The 20,778-nt window shown below is 37.9% G+C and overlaps 1 protein-coding gene across 1 annotated transcript in view; it reads right to left on the reverse strand.

Annotated features, from left to right (window-relative positions):
* Positions 1–2,575: 2,575 nt before the first annotated feature.
* The window catches only part of LOC135213653 (aquaporin AQPAe.a-like), a 38,587-nt gene continuing 20,384 nt past the window's right edge, over positions 2,576–20,778 (reverse strand). Inside the window, exons 3-7 of the mRNA XM_064247695.1 lie at positions 15,230–15,373; positions 11,339–11,548; positions 10,659–10,739; positions 6,511–6,646; positions 2,576–4,658 (exon numbers count right to left, since the gene is read on the reverse strand). Of these exons, the coding sequence (XP_064103765.1) occupies positions 6,512–6,646; positions 10,659–10,739; positions 11,339–11,548; positions 15,230–15,373 (570 nt within the window). The 3' untranslated portion in view covers positions 2,576–4,658; position 6,511. The remainder of the gene's footprint in view (positions 4,659–6,510; positions 6,647–10,658; positions 10,740–11,338; positions 11,549–15,229; positions 15,374–20,778) is intronic.

Below are 20,778 nucleotides of genomic sequence, written 5' to 3' on the forward strand. Positions count from 1 at the left end.
TGAAGTTTTAGAAACTTGGAAATTTAAATAAGAAAATGATCATTGCACGGACAATACCACCACCAAGGGGATGGTGGACGACTTACTCTAACGTACTTGAGCTTTAAGTGACTGGCTGCCACTTGTAAAACTGGGAGTGATATATATATATATATATATATATATATATATATATATATATATATATATATATATATATATATATATATATATATATGGCTTTTGGATATCAGCTGTGGGCCGGATGAACTTATGTGGAGTACCGGGGGAGCCGGAGATCCTTGTCTGGCTTCAAAGCTCGACACACTCGCGTGTCAGCAAAGAAATCCTCACTTCGACCAGTCCTTCTTCTGAATAAAATCCACGTCCTTCTTTGGTCTATGCGTTAAGTAACCATTTTGAGAGCTTCAGATATAAAAAAAAAAAATTTTAATGGCGCCGATGTTCCTTTGGCATAATCGAGTATTCTGTACAGCATATAATGCTGTATGAAAATCTCCACCACGGCCCATGAAACTTTCAGCCACAGCCAGGTGGTTGCCTGTGTACAGGTGCCAGAATGAGGCTAGAATGCTGCAATTTGCTATGTCCGATGATTGGAGGGTGGATGATCAACATACCAATTTGCAGCCCTGTAGCCTCTGTGGTTTTCAAGATCTGAGGGCGGAGAGGAAAAGTGCGGACGGACAGACAAATAGTTTTCTTTAACAGAAAACTGGAAAAGGAAGAATAGACGGATATTGAGGTTCCAGCTGTTCTCCAGCGGAAATGTTGGCTGCGGCGCTCTTTCGGAAAAGAGCGCGCGTCGGCAGGAGGCCAATTGAATCTGAAAACAACCGCATCAGCAGCAGTGACTTGTGCTGAAGAGGCGAAGGAGAGAGAGACTCGTGGGTCTCCTCCAAATTGGAAAGTTAAATGTTCTTTCAATTAAGATGAGAAATCCCACAACAGGTAAACTGTCACGCCTCACAAAGGCGCTGCAGACAGAAGTGCAGTCACTCATTCATAATGGCCGTTCGATATTGTCTTCTTTTCTCGTTCATTCCGGTTTCCCTCCAACTGGAAGGTTTCCTTCACGCTTTGGGTGCCTGGCTGACGGGGAAATTAAAAACGTGTGAAAAAGTCGCAGTCTGTAGCAATCAACGGATCATTTTTGGGGCAGGTGGGTCGACAAACCATACATTCGAATCGTTGCACAAGATTGATTCAAAAGTAACAATCTAGTTGCACGTTCAGGTAACATTTGGAAATGGCTACACACTTACTGTTTCCTTATTACAGTATATTGCTTGAGATATAACTTTACCTGTTCTTAATCCTCTCACTAGTTTACCAGACAAACTTTTTCCACCCCTTAAATAAATACAAATATGCAATGAAACGTATTTTTCTATAAACTACGCTAGATAATTTACATTGCGTTCGTCGTTGTGGAATTGTCCTGTTCAGAAGTTTACTTCGACGAATTTTTATATTCATAATGTTCACTTGACTGAAGATGAACCTAGTACAAAGTTCGAAAGCTTTTATTATCCATTAAAGACCTTATACTCACATGCGATATTATTGTGGACCTGCAGAAGAGCAGTGTTGTGCAGCATCGCAAAAAATTCACCACTGATCCCACAGAACAGAGGTGAGATTCCGAAGTTCATGATATTAAAACATTTATTACAATTGAACTGTTTATTTTTACATGATACATTTCATTAGCAGGTGACATGACTGACGTAACTTAATCTAGACAGATGCAGTTTTAAAGTCTTTGCATTTTGCGTTGAAAGACTCGATGATTTTACCCTGTCTAGTGATGCCCAGGTCAGAAAATGAGACCCAAACTCTCAGAGTCGATCTGGTCACATTGACTGCCGAAGTCACAGTAGACAGGTTTCCTTAACATTTAACATCAACGTTTCTCCAATCGCGTTAACCAAGACAGCGTCCACACTCGTTCGGGACATGAAATTATTGGTGAGAATCACTAGCTGATCCAGGGGTAAGGGGCGCCACCTGGGCACGTGCCTCGCCCACGTGAAAAACAATGACAAAATCGTAATATTGAAGATTTAGATAATAATAACATTAATGAGAGCTATAAAAAAGGGATAGATTTGTATATCTCTTATAGAGATACTAAAATTTTTAGGAAAACATAATATTGATAACAATGATAATAACAATAATCTTAATGATAATTATAATGGATTCGGTATTTCCTGATAGAATAGCGATTGCTGTCCATTCCATAATTTCTACTTGAATACTATATATATATATAATATATATATATAAATTATATATATATATATATATTATAAATAATATATATATATATATAATATATAATAATAAGAAAATGAAAATTGGAAATTGGTGAACGCCGGCCATGAAATTTTTCAGGATCCGCTAGTGGTAAAAATTATAGTCTACTTGTCTGAACTGACAATTAATAACCGCAGCCATGATTGGTGGAAACTTAAATACCAAACGCCGTTGGTCACAACTGATGTCGGCTGTAGATATTCTCCGTCGGCACAAAATAAAGAAGACTACAACTGGACAGTAGATGATATGATTTTCTTTTTTTTTTTCTCTCGTCTCAAAAGTTGTTCAGAAAATCGACCAAGTCTGAGGGGGAGCGAAAAGGACTGAGAAACGTCAATCTGTTATTTACAAGATTATTCTAAAGAGAGCAACCACATCTCTCTGCTCCTTCAAAATGAAGGACAATCACACAGACATTCATACATTCAGACTAACTTATCTTTAAAACCTACTCTAATTAAATAACGATCATTAAATTAATCCTGACTATCTTCTGAGCGACTTTCTTTGCCTTTATAAGGAATCTCTTATTCTCTCTCTTTAGAGGGCAGCTTTGAGCGAGAGAGCAATACGAGAGCTGTTTTTCAGTGGCAATCCAACGTTTGGGTGCGATCTCTTCTTTCCTCCGACTCTCAACAGATGGCACTCGCAATTCTGACGCAAACGAAAGGCAGCTTTATGTGGCAGAAAGGAATTTCAGTCAAAATGGCCCGGAAAGAAATTTTCCCTTCTGCGTCGTAACCGTTCATGGAAGGATCTATCACTCGGCACAAGTGTCAGATTTATTGAAATACAGCGTTCGTGGTGCCTTAGTACCATTTTCTATAAACATTCAAAGAAAACTCTGACACAAAGGATTTTAGTTTTCTTGGTCTTACACACACACACAACACACACACACACACACACACACACATATATATATATATATATATATATATATATATATATATATATATATATATATATATATATATATACTGTGTGTATGAGTGCGCATGTTAGTGTGCGCGGATGTGTATGTGTGTGCTAGTAACTGTGTGTTTAAAACATATTCTTAAGGAATGGCAAACATTTTCCCCAGATATCGGTAATTTGAGTTTTTTCGTTTCAAACGTTTCAAAAGTAGTTTCTTGGAATACACCGAAAATATAAAAATTTCTCATGTTACAGTTTAATTCGTGCTAAACTCTCTCAGTCTAGTAATAATGAGTAAAACATAAGGTGAATCATCTGTTAATCAAAATTCTTCAGATAATTATACGTCCCTACATCTTTGCATATTCCATAAATGCCTCGTATTCCCCGCAACACTTGCCAAGCCAAGACTAATATTGTCTTACTTTACTAAAAATGAATGTGAGCGTGATATGAAGGGTGCCATTTTACTTGTTTTAAATCTCCCAGACTCTTCGGATGGTATTATTTCTTGTGTACAAGAATTAAAGCAACAGAGGGAAAACATTTCATGGAAAATGACTGTGATCTAAACGAGCTGGTTCAAGATGGGAATTCCGGACTCATTTCATAAGTGTTTTGTCTGATGAGACTAGATTTCTACCACTAAAATTTATCTACCGTTCAGGGAAGAATGAAGCGTTGACATTTCACAACATACCATCAGATTTTTCCTTGTCGATAATGACTGGTATTTCTTATGATCGTGCTTAGCCTAAATTCATATCCAATAAGAGTCGATTTTCCCAAGAACGTCATTGAGAGTCGCACCTGAATTTTGGAGCATCAGCTGGGAAATGAGGCATTGCGTCTTAGAATGTTCTGGCAGTTATGCAATATTTCCACTACTCACTTACAGTATTTTTTCCTTCTTATTAAAAAAGAATGACACTTCAGCGTTAGTTTCAGGACGAGCAAGTGACCATCTCGTAATACTATATGAAGGACACTTATAATTCTATGTTCTTATCCTAACAGAAACCTAATGATGCAAGAAAATACTACGTAATATAAGAAGAGATACATGGTTTTTTTGTACTGGTACCGTTAGTAATGACGAACATCTTGTTATAACCTTAACCTTATTTTTTACCTTTTTTTTCAACAATTGGCGTTGATATGGAACAAAACTAGATTACTACCTTGAAGGGCACAGCGTTCACAGAACACTCAATTAGGCTCAGTTATTCTTGACGTATTAACCCAACATCACATCCTTAGCAGGAGAACTCCAGCAGACTGCTGTTGGTTCGTGATTGAGAAGCCAATCGAGAAGTCCTCGTGGGATGCGCCCTTTGCTGTCCAAGGACGCCTGATCATGACGGGCTCTCCTACTACAGTCAGCAACTGGCCTAGGACTAGCCCAGGGAAAGAACCTGTCGGTTTAGAAATCAGTTTTTATTAACGGCGTGTTCATGATATTTACAGTAATGCTATTTGACATTTTTGTCGATATCCAGGATTGTGGTGAAGATTATAATGATTAGAATTATGCTTACTATTATTACAAACTTCGTCTATATCCCACATTATAGGTTCGGGTTTCAAACAGTGTTATTAGGTATAATAAGATTTTCTCAACATTCAGTTCCAAAGATTCTTGTTTTATTACTCTTATTATTGTTTTTATTACCATAATTTTTTACTCGTCATTCGTGTATACAAATTATCGCTGAATTTCATAGGTTAAAGGCCCTAATCTATAATCTTATTAATGCAAAGCTTTTCGCTGAAAGTCAGGGTAACACAATATAAGAGAGTCAAGACAGTAAATCCAGACAGTGAGAACGTCAAGTACCGTCCCAAAGCTTGACCCGAGGTGCCTTTTGTCCTAGAAAGTCCCAAAGAGAGGATCTAACACTAGTTTGATAGGAAACATAAGTTCCCAGTAGTTCTTCCACAAGGTAGCCATGTTGGTGATCGTAAGGATTCAGCTCCAGTGTGTTGAACCGAATGAAACTGTTGGTCAGTTTCTCTGGACATTGATAATCTGCCTACTCCCCTAACAAGAACTTAAAAAGGTTAGGTATTTCATGCTGAAATACTTGTTGGATTTTAATGACGTAAGCACCAGGTGAGCCTTGTGAACAGGAATTATGGAAAGGACTAAACTATGAAGGTTCATGCGGATAACAGTTTTTCTAGAGCATTAGATTTGCACCTAATATCAAGAACCTTTGAAACGAGAAATTCTCCTTTGAAGACCCGTTGCTGATCTTGAGGAGAGAGCCAAAGGGTAACACGAATAGTTAGCAGAGAAGTGAAGAAAAACGTGGTACAAAGGAGAGTCAGCCACATGATACAAAGGAAGAATAGCTTTAGGAATAGATAAAAGGATTGTTGGTTGATAAAACTCAGTGGCATTACATACAAAGTTTAGGTTATAGGAAACACGCTTCAGGTAGTGATTTTTTTGCTCAACAGCGTTGCCAAACAAAACTTGAGCGTTTCTTTTATTTTCAAGCCATTGTGGATGGAAAAGAACCCACGCACTTTTATAAACATTGAAGACTAAAATTCATTACCTTTCAAATTCTTGGCAAGAAATAAAGGAGTTGGGGATAAAATAAAGTCAATGGAATTAGAGGTAAAAAAAAAGTACAGAGACTAGAAATCCAGAGGAAGGGATTGTAACAAATAGTACCATATCTGCTGTAATCGACGCCCATTGGTCTAGCAATGAGCATATTGATGCTGCAAGCTTAATCTTGAACCCAAAGCGAGAACTGCAACCGTTCTTACGACAAACTCTTAACTTCAAAATTTCCTTCTATTTTTCACTGCAATAAGGAAACAAGTAAATATTGCGCCGAAGTTTCTTTCGCGCAATCGAGTTTTCTGTACAGCATATATTGCTGTATGAAACTTTCAGCTACGACCGGTTACGGTCAAGTGAAGGTGTGTCCTCGACGCCTACGAAATCGGACTCAAGTGGTGCAAGACGCAAAATTCATGGCTAACTTTAACCTTAAATAGAATAGAAACTACTGAGGCTAGAAGGCTGCAATTTGGTATGTTTGATGATTGGAGGGTGGATGATCAACTTATTGATTTGCAGTCCTCCAGCCTTAGCAGTTTTTAAGATCTGAGGGCGGGTAAAGAGCGGCCATCAAGGCATTCCTCTTACTCTTGCCTCGCTTCGAACTCGAGTCGAGAGCAGAAGGATTGACGCGCTTACGATGCCAGATTTAGAAATAGTTAATATGACCAGCTAAGGACGTCTCCTACCTTAAGGGTTGTTTCCTCTCTTGTTGTAGTTGTCCAACTGAACGTCGTCGTAAGGCTGAGTCTTGGGAGCTCTGAAGATGTAGGAATAGACGACGGCTGCCAGGATTCCTCCAAGGATAGGTCCAGCCCAGTACACCTGGCGGGAAAAGTTGAAAGTAAAATCACTGAAGGAAGACATCTTCAACGAACTTATTTTATCCTCTAAGTGTTCCTGATCCATGACTAGGCTAACACAGCTGTCCAAACACGTTGTTGACAAGCATTAAAACTCCGGCGTAATGAATCTACAGGTCATCATCATTAAATGTATGTAAATATGATGACCAGCTTGCAAGTTGCTCTTTACTTGTCCATCTCATAACGTGTCCAAAAGTATTAGGGAATAGAGGAATGAAGACCCTGTGCATATTGGCCACTGTATTTACTTCTGGCGGTTGGTGGTATAGTAGATAAGCAGCTTAATTTATAATTTCATTCGTTGGCATAAGCTTTAAATCACCTATTTACTAAATAAACTAGATATACACAGATATATGACAGCGGGCATGGTCAGTGGATTTATTTATGCTGACGAAGAGTTACAAAAAAAAAAAAAAAAAAAAAAAAAAAAAAAACTACGAGAGAAAGGTTAGTTCGTCCTGTCGCCATTAAGACGCTAGCTTTTGAACACGGAAGGAAAGGGTTTATTTTGGTCAAACAGATGGATGGACGGAGATCTAGTTTACTCACGTAAAAGGATGGGAAACTGAACGATGACTTACGAAAGTCAGAGGAGCATAAAAGATTCTATTTTTCGGGTTATGTAAGATACAAAAACACTTCCGAATTCTGATCATTCTTCCGCATTTAAGTCACAGTCTTTTACCTCATGTTTGACGCCAGTTTTAGTGAATAAATCAATCAATCCTTCAGGTAAGAACTACAAAATCTTCAACTTTGGTTATGGCAGTACTCGAACACTCTTCGCTTCAGAAAGAGGTGCGCGAGATAAAAAGAATAGAAATCAACAAATATACTTTGCAACGATCATAAATGCACTTTCCATATTATTGTTTCAACATAAAGGGAATGTATAAGAATTATGGTTTCTCCTAGTATACTCTCTCTCTCTCTCTCTCTCTCTCTCTCTCTCTCGTATTTACTGTGTCTCTATTTCCCACGCAACTTAGAAAGTAAAAATGTGTTCAGAAATCAATTTTTAAAGAAAATATGCGAAACCATTATACACGTGCACAATTTATATATACATAGCCTACCTATATATATACATATATATATATATATATATATATATATATATATATATATATATATATATATATGTGTGTGTGTGTGTGTGTGTGTGTGTGTGTGTGTGTGTGTGTGTGTGCAGTGTTGTGTGTCCGTGAGTGCGTGCGAGTAGTATGTGTGCAAAAGAACATTTATTGGAATGATCACTAGAACAAACGTGTACAATTACCCCGTGGAATTCATAACTTCCTGCTTCCTTCAACCATTACGTCGTTAGGCGAAGGTGCGTTCATTTCGACTCCAGTGCAGTATATGCTCTCGATAGTTGCAAGTATGCATAAAAGGAAATTAATATTTACATGTTTATGTGGCCAGATGATGATGAGGAAGTTCGATTATCGTTGGTGTGTGGTCCAAACCACCTCAAAATTATATAATTTCCAAACTCGGAAGGTTAGGCTCACATACAAAGGGAACGTATCCAAACAACTGAAGAGAGATTTAAGTTAAGAATTGCAGATGGCGAATTCAGCTACCACTGATTTATCATGAAAACAAAACAACAAAATATATTTTCTACGAAACGAATATATTACCCTTATTTTGTTCATTCCTGCACTCACGGATATTTCTCTTTGAAATATACTTTCGTTGCCAGATAATGTTCAGCTCCGTTGATCTCTACGGTGTGATTTGTATCAAGAGGAAAATATAGAACTTACTGCTTTCTCTGATTCCACGTACGTCGTCGCTTGAGGCATTCTACCCTCTTAGCGAAGTTTTCACACAACAGTTTCATAACAAACATTTGATTCAGACGTAGTCTTCTTTGTCCAAACTGAAATGCTCTTTCCTTTCTCCTTTCCTTTCTCTCTCTCTCTCGCTCTTCTTCTAATCTCTCTCTCTCGTCTCTCTCTCTCTCTCTCTCTCTCTCTCTCTTTATACACACACACACACACACACACACACACACACACACATATATATATATATATATATATATATATATATATATATATATATATGTGTGTGTGTTGGGTCCTGTGTGTGTGTGTGTATACATGAGTGTATACATATATATATATATATATATATATATATATATATATATATACATATATATATATATATATATATATATATATATATATATAATATATATATATATATGAATAACTTGATCACGAAGTATATAAAACGTGATGCTATGTATAAATAAAGGTTTTTTTTGCCACGAAGGAAAAAAATGTGTGTGTGTGTGTGTGTGTGTGAGTGTGTGTTTGAACTGTGTAACGACTCATCAAGCTACCAAGACTAAGTCCAAATTATTATAAAGACTTGCTGTGTATAATACTCCCAACACACTATTAGCTATAAATTGTTTCATGTTATATGACTTAGAATGCGACCATGCAGAATACTGGTTTCAGAACCTTTAGATCTGCAGCTCCACGACAGTACCGTAACCGTAAAAGCTCGTTTTGAAATCAGGAGGACCGAATTTTTATTCTCTTCTGTTTAAAAGCTTCTTCCACTCCATCTTAGCAGTACCTGTGCAGTCTCTCTCCTCTCCCTCCTACCTAAAGTTTTGAACTGTAGGCCTATACCTTTTTACTTATCTTGAATCCTTGTATCCTCTATTCTTTACATGTTCCCAACCAATTAATAACTCTGGTTCACCTTAGCTATCTTATTTGTTTCGTCTTAGAACCTCTGTACTTCTTACCTTTTCAACCATTTTAATTTACATATATCAAGCAGAAATATCATCATAATAGCCTGTATATCTTTATTTTCTATCATTCACATCCGCCATCGTCGTTTCACTTCAGAGCAGGCGAGCTGGCTCAGCATTCCCTTTATAAGTCTATATCTTACTCACATATCACTTTTCTTTGCTTCTCATTTTTTCTTGTTTCATTTCATTATCCGGTGTTCTTCCACCATGCATACTAACTTGCAATGCTCTACCTACCTTTCTAGTTTTTATGCACTCTCATAATCCTATTTATTCATATGGTCAACCTTCTCCTCTCATAAACAATTCAAATTCACCTATGTCTGTATTTCTACATTGCGATCACCAATCACCAACCTGTATTCACTGCAGAACACGAGTCATTCCGTACTACTTTCACATTTTATTGCCATATACTACAACTTTGCACCAACATCCCCAATTCCTCTTATTCTTTTATCGAAAAAGCCACAAAAAGGCTCACTTGATCGCCCCGCTTTGCACTTAAAAAACTATTTGCGGTAGACCTATCTATTAAAACAATCACTTGTTGTGGCAAATTATATGTCTTCAGAGGACAAAGCTAATATCTTTACAAAGTATTCATGACCATGATCACATAGTTCTGTTACAGTTAGTAAATAGCAGAGGACACTTATCAGTGTAAAATATGGCAGGAAAAAAAATGATCTAAAAACGGAGAATAACTCATTTTTATCCCCATTCCCTAACAATCAAGGAAACCAGTTTTGGCAATTCAATGTTAACATTGATAGCTCGGCGCAAGCATTTTGGACATATTTTGAAATATAAGCTATTTTTTACTTCCTCAATAAAATATGGATCAGGATAGTGAGAACAAACTAAAATTTTCTCAGCTTGTCTTTCAATACAAAGTTATTTTCTTGGATAAATTAGTGTATTGCTGCATTGAATTGATCAAACCTCATAAATACTTTAGTATACGCCACAAGAATATTTTCGTTTTTTGTAGTTCCGATGACTAATATAGGGTAGACTATTATTTTTATCCCTATTTTAGAACTTGTTTTGACGGGTCAGTTGGTGCTTTGGTAGTTATATATAGTTCATTTTATGACTATAAATAAATTAACCAATATAAATATAGGGCAGTGTGCATCTACATACAAAAAATTTACGGTGAACAGTCTTTACATACCCAGTGGTCAGCCCAGACGCCTGAAATCACAGCGGGACCAAATGTCCGAGCAGGATTCATTGAAGAACCAGTGATGGGAATCTGAAAAGACATGAAATAGTTAGGCAAACGCGAAGTCTAAAAGCTTCCTTGAACTCTGTCAAACAGACGTGCGCATTGTTATAATTCAAAATGATGATGATCAGGGCAAAATGCTCGTTGGGAGTCATATTCGGACTTTTCTGCAGTCACCTCTTTGAAATAGAGTTATTTTAATAATCAAGCTGTCTGTTAACCTTAATGGCATTATAAACATTAGTAGTTGCTGTAAAAACTACCTTTACTTACTATAATAACTTTTGGTGTGAAAACGCAAATGCTATAAACCATAACTTGGAATTGTAAACGCCTTCCTAGTGGACAGTGGCTGATACTTGAACTAAATTAGTCATTGCAGCACATTCATTTTCATGTATCTATCTACATTGGTCATGGTAACTTATGGACTCTATAGCTGAAGGCTAGCGATACAATTTGTGACCCAGTTGATTTTTGTCAAATCAGTGGTCATTCTGATTTTTTCAAAGCTGACTGAGTATTTGCCTCAAATGAATGATATCTCTAGTCAGATGTGAAAGAATAGGCAGCCATTAAGAATGGTGTTACAATGAGAGTGAATAGTCTGGGACGAAGGAACTTACAGCCATGAGATGGCAGGTTGTGATGGAAAGTCCAATGGCGAGAGGAGCTGATCCCTTAACATCATTTCGCCTCTCGTCGCAGACGCCGAAGACGGTTAAAACCAGCACGAAGGTGATGATGAGCTCTACTCCAAGGGCCTGACCAGCGCTGATCTGTGGATTCACCGTTGTCATACCGAGATTGCCTTGGATTTTTGCTGCCGTCACGCCCTGTCGGGAAGAATGCTCGTCAGTAGAAGATAAAGATTACAGAAATTAGTCATTCCAATTATTTTCACTTATGGTTTGTGTAGGACGGCTACACGCAGCTGTTGGCAGCCCCATGGCCAGTAGACTCATGTTACGAATAGGAAAAAGCAAGTGCGAGTTTGTTGGATAAGCAAGAGGACAGTGAATGAGTAGGATTAGCTGCTATTTGAAGGTTGTTCAGTGTTGATGAGTGATTGTAAAGAGAAGCTAAAAAGTGAATGCCTTACTACAATGAGGCTCATATAAAAAAGATCAAAATTAGTATCAAATACCTTTGGAAGAAGTCTGCTTCCCCAACAGACCCAGGTATATTATAACATTCAATATATATACAGGATTATCCCTGAGAAATCAGAAGAAAGTGTAACTGCCTTCCTCATTTGACCACACAGTCAAAACCAAAGAGTTTCGGTTCCTCAATCATTTCTTACCTATGGGTAAAGCGCGTATGGCCAGGACTAACACATCAAAAGACAGAATTTCACTCCCAGGCGTAACAGTGTATTTCTTTAGAAAGCTGGAAATTGTAATTTTCCACTGTTATCCTTTTTGGAAAGGAAATCCTCAGTGTCAAAGAACCTGCCCTTTCGTTTTCTTGCACACCAATAAAAAAGTAATATATATTCATTGAAGGAATGGGGAAACATGGCGAAGTCTCTTTCTGAAGAGTTAAGATTTCTTTCTGCTAATAAAATGTCATAGAGGTCAGCCCTGAATGTAGAAGACATGTTATTTAAAGAACTCAGCACCAGAAACAAGCTCAAATCCATCAGTGTTTGGAAGCACAGCGTCCACAGGGTTAGACGCATAGACTAAGAAATAATGAGAGTGTCAACACAGGTGACAAGATGGACCAGTGTTTCAAGTTGGTTCAAAGAGGACAGCAATGTCGGACGATAAGTTTGTATACAGATTGTAGAAATCAGAAACATGGAGATGTTGACGACCTGATTGAAAAGTAATTTTTAAATGATGGGGGAAAACTGTCAACTTAAGATATAGACGAGGAGTAGTTCATTTAGGTCTAGGATGACGGCGCTGTGCTGATGGCCGCTGTCAGTAGTGTTGCGGAATTATTCTGCATCCGAAGGTTATCCTTGATTCACGAGTTAAAGGATGGCTTTAGCTGTGAGTGTTGTCTCGCTTCTGGAGCTATTATGTATTAGAGGAAACGGTTCACACACATATTATATATATATATATATATATATATATATATATATATATATATATATATATATATGTATATATATATATATATATATATATGTATTATATATATATATATATATATATATATATATATATATATATATATATATATAATATATATATATATATATATATATATATATATATATATAGATATATATATATATATATATATATATATATATATATATATGTATATGTATGTATTATATATGTATATTTTATATAATATATATATATATACATATATATTACTATATATATATATATATAATATATATATATATTATATATATATATATATATATATATATATAATTATATTTAGCGTGTGTATGGTACTGATTATTTGATGCGACCCAGCTAACCCATCATAAGTTAATCTTAGGAATTTAAAAAAATCGATAAATAAATAAATAAAGGTGTCTAGCATTGTCTCCAGCTCTTATTTAAAGATCGTGTGTGAGAGGAGCCCAGGCCATAAGAGAAATATTTGGCACTGATATACATAACACTGAAGCAGCAAAATATACTTTAAGGGTTTTCTGCACACTACTAAGCTCGGTCTCTTTATCATTGTACCAAGTTTTCCTGACCTCGAGTTATTAATAGTTCCTGGCATATGATCTTCTGTGCAAGATCAACGTGAGCACCTTAGTGGCGTGATCGGTATGGTCTTGGCCTGCCACCTCGGTGGCCGCAGGTTCGATTCTCGGGCATTCCACTGAGGGGTTAGAGATGTGTATTTCTGGGGATAGAAGTTCATTCTCGACGTGGTTCGGAAGTCACGTCAAGCCGTTGGTCCCGTTGCTGAATAACTACTGGTTACATGCAACGTAAAAACACCATTCAAACAAACAAACAAAGCAAGAACAACGTGAAACCATTTATTTCGTAAGGTCCCTGTTGGGTAAACTTGGTGACTGAAGCCCTCAGACACTGACGGGTGGAAGGGAAGAGACAACAATCGAAAACACCGAAATTCAAGCGGTGGACTTTCCCGAAATTCAACTCCTTTCTTTTCCTCGGTTTCATCGTCGAGAGACAAAGCAGATTTGATCACGTACTCTTGAAAGGAGTTCACGGCTCACACCAATATTGCCAAGAATTCTCGATTTTTTTTTATTTTGTAAACATTGAACAAAGATCTAGATTTATTTATCTCTGCACCTGTTATTGGGAGGCCCTTGTTGTTCTTGTTAGACGGCACATCTTCAGAAAGTGTGTACATTGTAGTCACTGTTTTCGAACAAATCTAATTGGATTCAATTCTCAGACTGAAGTGACTTCAAATACTCAGTGTTGAGTATGCATACATACATCGATACATACATACATACAAAAAGCTTAATCGGTTCACTGAATGCTTGTATACTTTATCCGATTCAATAAAAAGATTGTATATAGAAAAACAAAAATGCTTCATGAAACCTGAATTACAAAGCTTGAAAAAGGAAATGTTCCCTCACTTGCTAAGGATAACAGATAACACCTACACCTTAAGGATTGTTGATAGGTGAGGTGTATTTGTGTGTGTGTGTGTGTGTGTGTGTGTGTGTGTGTGTGTGTGTGTGTGTGTGTGTGGAAGGCCTCATTCAGGCACAGGGGAGCTCCGTCTGGTTGCACCTGAATCTTTGACTCGCCTGGGCGGCAACATTGCCGACTCAGAAATGCAGGTTAGGTTGGGATGCCTCTCTTCTTCCCCGAATTTTAAATTTTTATCAAGTTTTGATGAATAAGGAAGAGTCAGAGAGAATGAAGGAGACTTCGCCATGGCTCTCTAAGTGGCACTTCCTCTCTCTTCTATGTTTCTCCCATGACAGACTTACAGCAAATCTGTCTCTCATTAAGTTCCCATAAATGTTGGAAAGAAGACCGAAATGGTTTGGTCATGTCATGAGGAGAGAAGGTGAGCACGTATGTAAAAGGGTTATGAACAAGGAGGTGGAGGGCAGAAGAGGGAGGCGAAGGCCAAAGTTCGGGTGGAAAGATAAATTATTGAATGACATAAAGGAAAAGGGTCTAAGAGACCAAAATGTACAGGACAGAGGAAGATGGAGAAGTCTGGCTAGAAACAGCGATCTCATATAGAAATGGAAAAAGCTGAAGGCAAAGAAGAAGAAGTTCCCATAAATGTTAATGGGATATAGACAAAGAAAAAGAGGAACGATAACTAATGAGAAATATAGCTACTTCATTTCTTTGAAGGGAAATGATTTTGTCAGAGAAGAGAGATAAGTTGTTTTAGCCTAAATATCTAACTTTTGAACCCTTTATTAGCAAATTATGGAAGAATATTAATACTGTCAAAAATCATATGAAATGAGGATTATAGTATTATTCAGAGCAAAATAGAATATTCAAGAATACAGAGACAGGTCTTGAATTCCTGTTCAGTCTCAACCTACGAGTGCAATCAATCGGCCTCACCTTAAGGATGGCCGCCCCGACCAGGGCTCCCAGGCACTGAGCGATGATGTAGAGGAGGGAGCGCAGAACGGACACATAGCGAGCCACCAGCAGGCCGCAAGTGACAGCTGGGTTGATGTGACATCCGGAGATGTGTCCAATCGCCTGTCGAAAGAGTAAAGCAGAAACTGAGTAAAATCAAACAAATTACATAAAAACAGGGTTCATTATTCCAGGTTATGCATCAATATGGTCAATTTCCGTTTCATAAGTTTCTCAATCTGGGACAAAGTTAGGCTTTGTTGTCATACGAGGGAGGTTAGGTAGGCCAGTGGCCAAAAATTTAGGATAAAGAAATAAGTGGAGTGGGTGTCCCCTAAAAAAATGTATTAAAAGAAATCCAGGTTATTGTCTCAACACATAAAACGAGAAAAAAAATAAGCCTAACGGGAAACTGAATAAGACAAGAATTTAAAATTTCGAGAATTTACCTACGGATTTTAATCTGTAAAGCTGATCTGAAATAAATAAGTTTCCTCCAGTAGTGTTCATTTCCTTTTTTTTGTTTTACATAATGCTGCTTCTTTTATTTATAGTGGCCGAAAGCTCTCAATCTAAGTTTCTTTATACTGTAAAAGTAATAACTGATTTTCATAAACAGAAGAACAATTGTTTGTTTTTCCAAGTGCCGAAAACATATATTCAAGCGCAGAATACAGCATTATCTTATCCTTATTTCCTCTTCTCTGAATGAAGGATAAAAGACGTGCATCCGCTAGTCCGTTAAAACAACGAAATAAAGACAGCGGTTCGGTTGTAGTACTAGAGAAACAGGGGGGGAGCAGGGAGGAGGGAGGGGGGTTCTCGTGCAAACAGTGTCCAGGAATCGGAGCCAAGACACAATAAGAGCTTTGAGGCAAGACGCCAAACGTTTAGCTGTAGACGATGCGCTGTGTGACACCGACGACGTTGTGATTTGTTGATCGCTCTTTCTTCACCTGTGAATGATGTGAAGGTATCGAGATGTTCTACCTATTCCAGCTGCATCTTTCTTTAGGGGGAAGCTCTGAATCAACTAACGGACATACCATAACCTCTCAATAAAAACTCCATACATTCAGTAGTGGTTGTTTGATGCAGTACTCGACTTTTATCTATCATGAGTCACCTGATTCGGCTGCTCTCGTCTTCGCTTCACTGAAAACTGATGAAAATACGAGATCTCATGACGTTCATCGCATCGCGCTCTGCGGTTCGATTATGAGCAAAATCAATTGGCGCCATATTACACATTTCACTTCTCGCTGTACCAAAAATGGTCATCATTATTCGTTAAAAGGAAAGTGTCCTTATTTTAATCGCGATGCCTCGTCATCTCGTTATACAATCTCCAAACTATTCTTAAAAGCAGCTGACGGTGGATCGTTGACCAGCACGATTTGTCATTGTCATGCTGAAATTATAATTGCACGGTTTCCTCATATCTGTATAGGAAGTTCAGCATGTATTTCCTACACAAACATTGAGTAATATTAGATTTGAATACTCCTATTCCCTAAAATAATTAGTACCCTGTCTGGTGAGTGGTAATGGGCTATTATTCCTGCGGCGACATTTTTGGTGTCAAGTCAGGTTTGAAATGACTGATAGTTTTCAGTGACTAATCTGGAATGGGTCATTCGATGTTAATCCAGATCACCAACTAATCATATAAGTGCGCGTAATGAGCTTGTATTGCTGTACATTCATCGTTGACTGCGCACGTTTTCCATTTTTGCGTAAGTAAACGTAAAAACATTGCATGTAAAACGGTGATAAAAGCAGCAGTCGTGCGTAATCTTTTTTATTCACTGAAACGTTAGTTACATGAAGAAAAGATGTTCATTTGTGGTCTATGGAATACAGTAGCTTCGCTGTAACTGATGCAAAAGTTAAGTATATCTTAGTTTTACCAGACCACTGAGCTGATTAACAGCTCTCCAAGGGCTGGCCCGAAGGATTAGATGTTTTTACGTGGCTAGGTCACCTAGCAACGGGACCTACAGTTTATTGTGGGATCCGAACCACACTATATCGAGAAATGAATTTCTATCACCAGAAATAAATTCCTCTTCGGACCACCGGATTGGCAGCCGAGTGTAACTGATGCAGATGACACTACTACAATATAACTCATTCCTAAAGATGATTGTAAACAATTCTGTCGAAGAAATGTATTTCAATGGCGCTGTCTTTCATTGGCGTTCATGAATCCAACCAGCGAAGTCGCGTGACGTAATGTAGTATTTGTTATGCAGTATTTCTTTGCACCAAGAGGCAAGTGGACAGGTAACCGAAGGGTAGAGTCCAAAGAATGAAAGTAGAAGGATAAGAAATCAAGGTAAATAAAAAACGAGAGTTTTTCACCATTTTTAAGTGGCGAGAAACTTTAAAAGAACTTTCGTCCTTGATCTGCAAAAAAAAAAAAAAAAAAAAAAAATCTTGCTGGTATGGCAATGCTGCTCAGTTCAGTACAGCTCCAAATCAAAGCTAAATATAATCAAAACATCACATGTGTGTTTGCCTTAACCTTCAGCCAGCTTTGCTACCTTTATTTACTCGTCACCTTCGCATTTTGCCTTGCATCCAGTGAAAATAGTCGGTCTGCAGCCAATATTTTCTAGTTAGTCCGCTGATGTCTCGTTAGCGGATATACCAAATCCCACCTACCTAATCACGCTTGTGTCGAACCAAGCTGTTCCCGACTGTGTCCCTTTTGTTGCATAATGAAAGACTTGAGGTGTAACCTAGATTCATTTTGACTTTTCGAGATCTGCAATACATTCCTTTATGACATTTTACCGTTGCAAAAGTGGCAGCATGACAGTCTTGGCTCGACCTATCTTCTAAATCCAACATCGCCTAGTGACAATCATCCTAAGATTAAAATGACAATGGTCTGTTGGCGTTATCAGTGCGTGAAGGGAACACGCACTTGCTGACAGATATATATGTATCATAAAGAAATTGATATCTGTGATTTGCAGAGCACCATAGCAAATATTTTCTTACGTGCGAGTGAGGATGACTGCCTCGTTTCACAAGTGTTAGGTGTGAGTCACTGGAGGGTTACGAGCAGTCTCAGCTATTTTGACACCAACAGAAAGTACTAGATCGAGTATTGAAGTTGTCTTCCTTGCCACATTAAACTCCCTTAGAATCTGAAGAGAGGAGATGCCATAATATTGCAAGAGGAATGACTTCTCATCCTTAGTTCAGACAGTTGAATGTTTTAAGTTATATGAGTGCAGTATAGGGGGGTTTGGCATACAAAGCACCTACTAGGTGAACCCTGACAAAACAGCCTACTCTTTTTCAAAGAAAACTCCGTGGACGATATCACATTTCCATTGTGATGATGCAAAGATGTCTCCAGAACCCTTAATATAGTACTGCGTAGGATTACTAAAATCATGAAAAAGTATCTTCCTGTCTTACGTAAATCTGCGCAATGAAAACATTCATGAAGAATCATTAGCCTCTATTCCCATGTCCAGTTTTCACAATATTTGACTACTAACTCGTCTCACCCCGTTGTTCGTTGTTTCCTGCATCTCTGACATTGTCTTTCATAAAGAACTTAATGCCTCTGATCTTCAATATCATTTGCAGAGGGAGAGACCTGTGGTCAGCTCTCTCCTTAGTATAAGTTTTCAGAACAGAGTAAATTTCGATGTCTGATATTACGACAAGTGGAATATAACCACATGGAAAATGAACTACGATCCGGGTAACCTCTAAAAATTTGACATACAAGGGACGTTGTTGTCTTGAGAGCAGTGGATATGAAAAATATTAACATAGACAACAAGAATGTATTACGATGAAATTGCATGATATGCAATTCCATTATTTTTCACAATAAGTTGAACAAGCGGCATAATCCTAAACTTCTCTCTCTCTCTCTTCTCTCTCTCTCTCTCTCTCTCTCTCTCTTGTTTTCAAAATGAGAATATCTTTTTTGTCAGAAACACTCCCTGACAAACTCACTTCTCTTACCAGTATCTATGAAATTTTCCTTTTTATCTTCGCCACCGAATCCGAATGAAGTCTCCGGTTTCTTTCCCCCAAGTCCCCTAAAGAAATCAGATAGAAAGGAAGAAGAAGAAGAGAAGAAGGACAGAAGAAAATAAATTGTATCAACACGGTTCGCGTCACCTCTGAAGGGATCGCATGATCTGGCACTGGGCTATTTTCCAGGCTCGCACATATTCCTTCTCTCTAAAGAAACGAAGGAACTGATGAGGATTACAGACAAAAATCAATCAATATGAGCTTCCCATGCACACTACACCTCTCGTGGAACGCCTAGGCTAAGCGCCTTCCTCGGAGCCGAGATCACCCATGGGTCTACAGTTACAGGCGAACCCAGCGCGCCTTCGGTATCTTGGATATGGAATTATATACTCCTTCCCTAGAGGAGTGCTCGTGCGATATGTTACGGGGTCGACTTACAAACCAAGGAACCTTCGGAAAAACTGGTTGTCAGTGAAGACTCTAGATTCCGGGCGATCTAGAGTATAGGATGTCTCAATAGACGCCAGACCCTGCGTCATTCGAGCGCACCCCCAGAATCAGCGAAGGGGTGAACACAAACCGCGAGATCGCGGATAAAGGGAACAAAAAACAGAAAAAAAGTGGGAGACGAACATGCGCTGAGTATCAGTGTTGATTCAGCACGTGTCCTGTGCAATTGTAAAGCACATGTAATAGGGACACCGCATGAGGACTTGATACAAAATCTTCCTGAGCAGGTCTGCTCATAATCAACTTCCGAAGAATTTTCATTTTCGACTTCATATATCTGGAGATATATGAAGTTCAGAAGATTTGAAAAGAAGTTCCATTCTGGTGGTGTGACGTTAGAGAAGGGAGCTTTTGCTATTAATCTACCTTGTCAGCATTTCAAGCCTCACGCTGAGCCCATTTCAGTATATAAAAGTCAAGATTGTCGTCTCCATAATTTTATTTACTGTTGACATGATAAGTTCAATAGTACTAGTAGTCATTTACGTAGAAATAGCTGGTACTTAAAGATTGCACGTAGTAAACGAAATACATTGACACTGAGATTTGGCAACAAGATTTCCATTGGAGTGATGTAAACGTACGCAACTTAACTCTGAACTTTACCGATTAAAAACAGCTGTGGTATTCTTGAGTCATAAATAACGATAAATTCCTTATTGCTTGTAATAAAATACTAGTGATTTCTTTTAGGAGCATGTGTGATTTTCATTTCACCCATTTATTTATTTATTCATTTATTAATCGATTTATATAGTTATATCTTGTTCCTAGATTCCTTATTCTGTGTCGGCTTTTCTTGCAAGGAGACATTAAGAATAAAATAATGATATGGCGATGATGAAGTTTGTTTTATATCAGGCTGCGCGAAGTGAAAAATATGTTAAACCCATCTTCCCCTGAAGTTAAGCCAACTAAAGGTACAGACTGACATAATCATTAGCATACTCTATGAATATCAATTGCTTCCCGACCGTTTTCCTAAATTCGTATGTTTATTTTTT

Source organism: Macrobrachium nipponense, chromosome 43, assembly GCF_015104395.2.
Source record: "Macrobrachium nipponense isolate FS-2020 chromosome 43, ASM1510439v2, whole genome shotgun sequence".
Classification (NCBI taxonomy): domain Eukaryota; kingdom Metazoa; phylum Arthropoda; class Malacostraca; order Decapoda; family Palaemonidae; genus Macrobrachium; species Macrobrachium nipponense.